At 38.6% G+C, this 9,792-nt stretch overlaps 1 protein-coding gene across 1 annotated transcript in view; it reads left to right on the top strand.

The window, feature by feature from the left end:
• Window positions 1-6,906: 6,906 nt before the first annotated feature.
• Window positions 6,907-9,792, top strand: part of LOC145766369 (amyloid beta A4 precursor protein-binding family B member 1-interacting protein-like) — a 31,963-nt gene continuing 29,077 nt past the window's right edge. Inside the window, exons 1-3 of the mRNA XM_082578066.1 lie at window positions 6,907-7,044; window positions 7,159-7,264; window positions 7,612-7,704. Coding sequence (XP_082434192.1) covers window positions 6,979-7,044; window positions 7,159-7,264; window positions 7,612-7,704 — 265 coding nt within the window. The 5' untranslated portion in view covers window positions 6,907-6,978. The remainder of the gene's footprint in view (window positions 7,045-7,158; window positions 7,265-7,611; window positions 7,705-9,792) is intronic.

Here is a 9,792-nt window from a genome sequence, read left to right as displayed (position 1 = left end):
GGAAGCACATGCCAACCAATCTTCCGGGAAAAAAATTAAAAAGAGGGGAGCACGTGTTCAAGACGGCAAATGGTGTGATGGCAATGGTGTGGAAGGACAAAAAGGACGTCAAAATGCTCTCTACATGGCATTCATCAGAGCTATGTCCAACAGGTAAAACCAGCATCAATGGAGATCCCATCGTAAAACCCACTTGTGTGATTTCTTACAATCAATGGATGGGGGGAGTTGATCGTTCAGATCAGCTTTCAGCAACCTGCCGCTCTGTAAGAAAGCACACAAAGTGGTACAAGAAGTTGTTTTTTTACATGGTGGACATAGCATTGGTGAATTCATTTCTGCTATTCAAAAAGCTCCATCAAGAGCACCGACGATTGACTTTGCCTAACTTCAAAGTCATGCTAGCTCGTGAGATGCTGGAATCAGCAGAAATTGCAGAGTATCCAAGAGCTGGCCGAAAACGATCTTTTCCCACCCCTGACCGTCTCAGAGCTAAAGATGGACATTTTTTGGAGTTCAACCCGCCTACACAGTCTAATAAAAATTATAAACGGTGTATTGTATGCGCAAAAAATGGTCAGAGAAGAGAAGTGAGGTTTCGATGTGACAAGTGCGATGTACCGCTTTGCCCTGTACCATGCTTCAAAAACTACCACACCAAAATCAATTATTGATTTCGTTTTCGAAGTTTTCTTTATTTTCTCAAACTGTTCTTTTATTTCGATGTAAAATTGAATGCCAATGTTTGCTTTTATACAAGACACCACTGCTACTTTTACTTTTCAAAGTGTTCTTTTATTTCGATGTAAAATCAAATGTCAAATCACTGACAATATTTGCTTTTATACAAGACACCAATGCTGTTTTCATTTTTCAAAGTGTTCTTTTATTTCGATGTAAAATCAAATGTCAATCACTGACAATATTTGCTTTCATATAAGACACCACTGCTGCTTTCATTTTACCAAGTTTTCTTTTATTTCGATGTAAAATTAAATGTCAATCAATGGCAATGTTTGCTTTTATACAAGACAGTACAAAATGCAGAAACGCGAGAAAAAAAGAAGAAAAAAATGCCGTTACCGCGTCACGATCGCGGCGCGCTAATACCGATGGGAAGTGGTTAACCAGCACCGGCTATCATTTTAACCTGATTTGTTTGTATTATACCATTTGAAGTTGTGTCCGTGCCTTGCGTGCGTTGGCAAATAAATTTGCATGGGGAGGTGATTGACTAGATGACCACTTAGCTTATAATCTTTTGCTGTCATCCTGATTGTGCTATGATGCAACCTACGATTCACAATGTAGTATTACGAGTGTTTTATTGACTCGTTGTAGGCTATATGGATCTGTTGAAACAAATAATTCAATTGAAGGGCTTAGTGCAAAAGGGAGGTATGTCAATTTTTACCAAATTTGAGTTAAGCACGTCAGGAAGTTCATGAGCCTGCTGCGCGTCTTGTGTAAAAAGGCCGTATGTGTATCTTGAGAAATGAAGGAGATAGGCGAAGGAAAAAGGGGATGTGTCACATAATTTTTTTATCATTTCAGCGCAAAAAAGATATATGTTTGACATACATCCTTTTTGCGCTAAAATGATAAAAAAATTGTCTGACATATATCCTTACTGCAAGCAACAGATTACAACAATTGAACATATAACCTGCAAACCCTAGCTTATCCAAGCAAAGCATTCTCGAAATGATTTGTTTTTTTATTGGAAACACTATCTCGTGCTTAATGATAGTGATGCAAGCCGCGCCGCGCCGCGCCGCGTACGCGGCCGCTTTTGACTTTTTCGCCGCGTGCCGCGCCGCGCCGCGTGGAAGGTTGAAATGACAAAGCCGCGCCGCGCCGCTTGCCGCGTAAACTTTCAAGAAATTAATTTTTCGTAAACGTAAACTTTCAAGAAATTAAACTTTCGTAAACGTAAACTTTCAACTTTTCAAGAATCAGCTATGAAACTTCAAATTTAAATTGGAAACACGGATCAGTTATTTTTCCCTTCGGAAACCCTAAGATGGAAAGCTATGCAAATGCAAATTGCAAATGGCTTGCAGTTGACAGGGTTTTAGGGCTTGCTTGTCAGGGAAGCTGTACGAATGTTTTTGGTTAGTAGCCTAGCTGATAAGCTCAGTTACCAGGCTATAGGCCTAGCGCAACTACCGCATTATTTACTATATCAGTTAGCCCAGTGAGTTCAGGCTATAAGTTTTACTCTTGTGTGTGTAGTTCATATAGCCACTGGCATTATAATTGCATTATTGCTTACAAAAAGTGTTCAAAAGTCCTGATACTGGATCCAGGAACATTCTATTTGTCTTAGTTTGTATTATGTCTTAGAACTTAGATGCATTGCTGATAAGAGAATATGATCTGGTTAGCCTGGCCAATTAGTGCACAACTGTATTGGTACTAGGTTACCAGTTATATGCCATGGATGCTTTTTCCTACAATTGACTTTCTAAACAATAACTCGTTAAAATATTTTTTTTTAATTTTGTAATTTGCGGTGTGCGGTGCGGTGCAGTGTCAAAGTTCCAGATAAATTGCGGTGTGCGGTGCGGTGCGCGGATAGATGAGTCAGTTGCGGTGCGGTGTGCGGATAAAAATTTTGGGTTCGCTGCATCTCTAGTTAATGAAGTGTTGCAAGCAGCTCATCTTTCAGGCTTCAGCAATCCGGAATCGTTTTTATAAGTTTTGACCTACAACAAGCAATGCCTCTCCCAAAAATATCTACATCTGTTGCATTTTATTTGAGACAACTTTGGATGTATAACTTCGGAGTTTATTTGATCCGAAAATATGATGATTCGAGTAATGTGGAAGAAAACGGATTCATGCACTCTTGGGTAGAGAAGAAGGAGGCAGAGGGTCGAACGAGATCATCTCATCGTTCTATGCTTTTATGTTAGAAGCTGAGGTACACGGTGACACGCTAATAGCTTGGTCGGATTCCTGTGGAGGTCAGAACAAATACTTCTATATGATGGCTTTCTGGCACTTTCTTGTTCAAACGAGGAGATTCGAAAAGTTTTTCATAAATTTCCGATTGTTGGGCATAGCTATATGGACTGCGACAGAGACTTTGGTCTCATTGAGAAGCAGCTAAGAAAACATCAGCACATGTACTTGCCAGAGCATTATAGAACTGCCATACGGGACACAAAACATCAAAACAAATTCCGTGTCTATGACATGGCAAACAGTTTTTATGACTTTAAACTGCTGCCTGAACAACTGGGACTACTTAAAAGGAGCAAGAATACCTGTAAGGAAGAATTCTCCATTCAGAAAGTTAGTGTGATGTTTATCAAGGAATTCGGCACAACTTACTATAAAAACGATTTTGAGGATGAAGAATGGAAAGCTTTGGATATTAAGCATAAAAAAAAATTGTTGATTTCAACATTGATTCCCTTAGGTTGCATCAAAACTATTCACGTGGAACTTCCAGCAAAAAATTTGCAGATATCCAGAAGCAAATGCCTTTTGTTCCTCACCAATATCACTGGTTTTACCAGCGTCTCGTACAACGTGATGCAGAAAAACTTGAAGAATAGGATGGCCGTACAAGATCCAAACAACTTAAACGAACTTTTTTAAAACAGCTTAAGTAAGAAATAAATTGTCTCTTTGCTTTGTTCTTGAAATCCTGATCTTGAGTGTGACATATCTCCTTTCATTTGAATAAATTGTTGTGTAAAAAGGTGGTATGTCATTTCTTGCGCAAAGTAAAGACACGCAACTTATTTTCAAACAACAATAAACTGTACTGGCACACTTCAACAACCATTAGGAACTGACACATAACCATGAAATTTGGTAGAATGCCAAGAAAAGAGCAGGGTACAACGATATACTTTAACCTTCATTTTCTCAAAAGTGCGATTTTTGACATATCTCGTTTTTGCTCTAAGCGCTTCACATTGATCATCGCTCCAAACATTTCAAAGTTTAAATCGTGGCTATACGTGAATCGGTGGCATTTAAAAAGCTACATGCCTTAATATATCGTGCAAAGTTTGCATTTGAAGGCTGACTTGTTAGCCGCTGGTCTTGAGTTGTAATTGACGAACATAGTCTTTGACTATATTTTATGTATTTCATGAAAGTTAAAACCAAAGTTTTCTAGTGAATGAAGCACTGAGCCTATTTTTGGTTTGATTTTTCATAACTACCGTTTTGAAGAAATATAAAGTAACTTGGGCTACATGTAGGCCAACCAGTAGTCAAAACGCCATCAACCTTCAGTGAGTATAAGCTATCACAGTCTCACATGCGGGGAAGGCTTTAACTTTTACGAAAGTGTTGAACACTTTGAGATTCCAATAAATTTCCGTTGGACTCTCATCGAAAACACGTGGCACGAAACTTAAAGTCAAGAATAATGGTTCGTGGTGAGAATATTTATCCTTGGGATTCATCTTTCGCATACTTGCAGAGGGTTTAATCTACTGACCAAGTGAAGTTTCAGTCCATTTAAAAGTTTTCCCAAACAAATTTCGAAAAAGCACACCCACTTACAATAGCAGTAACTTTTGGACTGCTTCTGCAGCGTTGCAGTCTGGAAGTTCCTCTCAGTCCAAAAGTTACCAGGGGTGCCCGGCGTTTTCGCAATCGATAGAAAAGCGAAAATTGTTTAAACTAAGTGTAATGAATTCATTGCTCTCAAACTAATGCAAGCTTTTCAGTTAACATTACAAAATACTTATAATTATTAATCTGACCTTTTGAGAGGTTAAAAATTTAATTATTTTTCAAAACAAAATTAAATAAAATTTAAATGAAATATTTGGCAACCCTTGTAACTTTTGGCCCGCAGTAACTCTTGGACTGCTACACCGGTTCAGGCCTCGAAATTCGTTTTTGTTGACTGCGGACAAACGTTTCCGGTCTGAGCAGCTATCTCGGCGGACAAATTAAGTCTCACGGTGGACACACCAGTTTTAGCATCAATCGTCATGTTTAATCACATTATCCTGATGATTCTTCGCCATTAGAGAACTATAGCTACGGTTTAGAAGGCTTTTTAAAATTTCAGCGAAGTCACTCTGAAAGGCTTTTCATCAGACTAACGACGTGCGCTTAAAGAGTCAGTTGTGTAGCTGCTTAATACGCCGCATAACTGATTAACTTCCACCGAACGATGTCGTGTGGCTTCTTGCGTCACAATGCTCTGGGGACGAGTTGGAAAACTTCTACACTAACGCCACTATTTTCTGCTGTGTAAAGTTTACTAGGTTTTTTTTCTTTAGGTTTGTTTTTGCGTGTCATGTGAGCGAAATTGAATTTTCCCTGGAAATTTTCTTACTGTAATCTTCTTCTTCCAAAATAATAATAATACAATAAAATAAATAAAATAAAACTAATATCAAAACTTAACAAATTTTGCTGCATCTTGTTGTAATAGCCTACTCGTATATAATCTAATTTTGTAACCAACCTTGCCTTATCAATATTACTTGGAGATTAAAGCCGGACATTGTGACTCAAAATTTGAACTAAGCTGCGCGTGATTAGTGTAAACTGTAGAAGCAGAGCCACTGGTAGAAGTACCGGTACCGGTATTTCTCATCGATTCTTAGCAAAGAATTCACCTTTGTTGCGCTGATTCAATATCATCAATCGTTGAAGCAACATAAAATCGAAAGTGTTCCTGCTTGAATCGAAGTGAAGTGATACAGTAATCACGTTTTCTAGATGCACGCTAGAATGCGAGGAAAATTATATTCTCGCAACAATTGTTTGTGCTATGCAATGACGATTTGTATCGCTAGTTCCTGTGTTATTTCTCGGCATACAAATATGACTGATTTAGATGGTACTTCCCGCGGACAATCGGACATCACATGCTGTGACGGCGGACATGTCCGCCGTGAATTTCTAGGCCTGCTGGTATCAATTAATTAACGGATGGACGATGGTTAAACACGAATTTTTAACGGATTTTTTGTTTTGGCTGTCTGGCCAAGAATTTGGTCGCCGAAATGCAGCTTTGGTAGGCTATGCTTGGTCTCCATCCGTATCCATACTTGTTACGCATGAATCATTATCACTGTCGACATATCAGTGGCGAATCTTGCAATCGCTTCCTTAAAACGTAATAAATTAACTTTTTTAGCCCAGGCAAACTTGTAGCTAGTGGACAGCTTTACAGAATTAGAAGGTAACTGTGTACCTACTTTCCGCATCCAAAGCAAAATTTGTTTCGACATTCCATCAACCTTGTCTTGATCTACTTGGTCTAGCACTCATACTTGTTGCAGTCGCTCTTGCTAGCTATGCTAATAACAAAAATACAGCAACTTGAAAGCTACCTTATACAGTTTAACCTTCCAAAAATACTATTTTTTGACCAAGCATAGCAATGGCTGCGTATTAGTATTGAATTACTTACTTGGGTACCAGAATTACTTGGAAATGATTGTTAGTTTGATTTAAAAAAATTTCTTGTTGACCAGTGTTATGAATCCCTGGTTAAGTTAATTGCCTAACCTTTTGCATGGGTATTGGGTATGGAAAAGTAAATACAAAAACCACCTACCTAAATAATTCCTACGAATTCTCCAAAAGAGACTGTCTCCGAAATGGGATTTCTCCGAATAGGATTCGTCAAATCCGGCCATTCCCTGCTTAAAGTCACCCAGAGAATATTTTAAATGACCACTGAAAGCAACTGTTTTTGTTGATTTACCGATGATTGCACATCTGGGTTAAGATAAAGTTCAATTAAGTTCACTTCAACTAGTTCAGTTAAGTTAAAAGTTCAACAGAGGTCTAATTTCTTTATCCTTATGTGTTTGTCATATGACATTGAAAATTTAAGCAGCTTTACTTTTGGTAACGTGTGGTTGTGTAACTTGCCTCATATTTTATTAGTTTTTTTTTGATTATTTTGTAAGTAAAAGATACTGCCATGCAACAAACTACACAAGTGTATTTGTATTGAAAGCAAATGAGAGTGTCGTCACAATGGACTCAGGGAACATTGATGATATGTTCTCGCAAATGCTTGGTGAACTGGATGATCTAACACAGGTTGGGATTCTTGCTTATTCTCGCTTTTTAAGATGTGATGTAAACATCAATGGGGTTACTCACCGTTCAGGAGGGTCTAATGATTCAGCTCAATAATGTGATGAATAATTTCAGCAATTGGATGCAGTCACCAATGTCCGGGTGCCGCAACCACCTCCCCCACCCCCTCCTTCAGCTAAGCCAGTTGTATTTACCGCTGAGCCAGACAACTTCTCTCCAGGTGAGCCATGGTTGTTCAATTGTTCATTGTTAAATACTTTGTTGGCAGTGCAACATATTTCTCAAACATGCATAGACCAACTGACAGAGATTTGAAATAATTCACAAGAAGCCTTAGTTGAGTTTTGTATACCAATCTGTGATGTCATTGTTGCTTTGTGTTTTACAATTATTACACTTGTGAGTTAAAAGTGACGTTCTAAGCAGTGATGTGTTCTGGAATTTAAAAATCTAAACTTGTTTTCTCTGATTCTTTGAAATTTGCTTTAAGCTTATTCATTTCTTTGGTCAAATAGCTTCTCACAGTATGAATTCCTATCAGTATGAATATATTCTGTAAATGATTAGATTTTGATGATGATGAAGAAGAAGATGTCGATCTGACGGCAATGCTGGATGATCTGTGCACATTTGAAGAGAAAATCGGCAATCAGGAAACAAGTAACTTTTTTATTGTCTGTTGAAGCATGAATAAATTTTGTTATAACATTGTTGAAAGTGAAGTACATGGTATATATTTGATTGTATGCAATATCTGATGAAGCTTGTAACAAAACCACTGGTAACAATCTTCACATTGAAAACCAATCGTTTGGTCCATCAAACTTTCTTTTGCCTCCTTGTGACTCTGATGACATCAACATACAGGGTCATCAATACCGTAATTAACGTTACAACTTCAAACAACTGTATTTAACAAATGGTAGACTATTTTTGAGTAATAAACATATAATATTATTGTCAAATAAATAAAAAGTTAGGAAAAACAAGTTTTACTCAATGTATCCGCCATTTGCGTCGGTGACAAGTCAGAGACGCTTCGAAAAGGACCTGCAAGAGTCACAAATAACTCTTTGAGGTATTTTGGTCCATTCTTTTTTGAGATTAGTCTTCAGCGCTTCCAAACTTTGGTGGTGTTTAGTCGAAACCTTGCTCTCCAGGTAGCCTAAGACCAGATGCTAAAGTCTAAGGGGTTCAGGTCTGGGGATGAAGGAGGCCATTCTTCCTTGGAAATGAAGAATGGTACATTGGCTGAAAGCCAGTTTTGCGTTCTCTTAGCTCCATGTGAAGGGGCAGAATCTTGTTGGAATGACCAATTACGTTTTTTGAAGTGTTTTTTTGCCCAAGGCAACAATGAACACTCAAGAATATCATTTCGATAGTTTTCTTGGTTCAATTTCACTCCTTGGTCCACAAAAATCAATGGACTGCGTCCTGATTTGTTGACTGCGGCCCATACCATCACTGATGCCGCCCCTTGACTCCAAGTGACTACCCAGTCCCACTGGACATCAAATTTCTTCTCATCGTTGAACACAAGGTTTGGCAGCGCGTGCCTCCTACTTTAATGCGTGAGAGCAGAATTCTGGCAACTGAACATGGTTCCATAGGCCATGCTGACCTCCTTTGCCAGTTTTTGGATGGATCTCTTGGGATTACTTTGCACCTTTTCTCTGCTTGCTTTTGTCAATTTTGAAGTTGTGGCGCTTCGTGGGTGACCTTGGCCTGGTGGATTTTTGACATTTCCAGTTTCTTTGCGCGTTTTGAGAGTTCTCCTTGCTTGCCCGATTTGAGTCCTTGTCCTTGCAAATATCACTTGTCCTTGCAAATATCACTCCTTGACTTGCCCGATTTGAAGAGCTCTGCAATCGCTATTCTTTTATTCAAATTTTCATTCATGGCCTATAAAATTTAGGCCTAAAAAATATAAAATCGAGAATTATTCAATTTATTAACATTGTAATGCTAAATAATGATGTTAAATACTGTTGTTTGAAGTTGTAACGTTAATTATTGATGACTCTGTGCATAGGCGCTGACTTTTATTTTTGCACGGGGTGGCGGATAGCACAATATGGCAAACTAATAACTTTCAAACTGCATGTTTTTGTTTGATTTTTACTAAGCGTGTTTCGTAGATGCAATTGTTATTTCACACCTGATTTGTAGCTCGACAATTTACAAAGCAACGTTAAAACAAAGCACAGGAGGTATGTCGTGAATTTTATTGTTACGTTGCTGCTCTGACACTTAACACTTGGCAAAAGTATTTTTGCGAACAGCAGCTCTGTCAATCCAACTGTTAATCAACTGGTCAAGTTGTAACCGTGAAGCTTCAGCTTGATAAACATTTACAATTAGGACGTGGTTCAATCGCTGTTGCGTCATGGTAGATCGCAAGTAGGTTTTTAGGCGCCTGAGTGCACTAAACGATCGCCTCGCAGGTGGTGGAAGGCAACGATAAGTATATTTTCACAATGCAGACCACGTTGGAAGCATTAATGAAATTTTTTCATTGCTTGCAAATAGATTAAGCAGTTGCGACATAGTTGCAAATCGGACAGAATGCTCTATCTTTGCATCTATCGTATTCTAGCCACGGGAAGTCGCTCTCCCACGATTTTTGATAGCTCCTCCCTTCAACAGCGATTATCCTGCTCGTGCTCGGTTCTTCCACCTCCCTGATAATGCTAACGCCTTTTGGCAGTGGCACACTTTCGTTTCGTTCAGGCGTTTGGTCACTTTCAT

The sequence above is a fragment of the Aplidium turbinatum genome, chromosome 3 (genome assembly GCF_918807975.1).
Source record: "Aplidium turbinatum chromosome 3, kaAplTurb1.1, whole genome shotgun sequence".
In the NCBI taxonomy this organism is placed as follows: Eukaryota; Metazoa; Chordata; class Ascidiacea; order Aplousobranchia; family Polyclinidae; genus Aplidium; species Aplidium turbinatum.
Note: the sequence above shows the minus strand (reverse complement) of the source record. Positions and strands in the feature narration are given on the sequence as shown.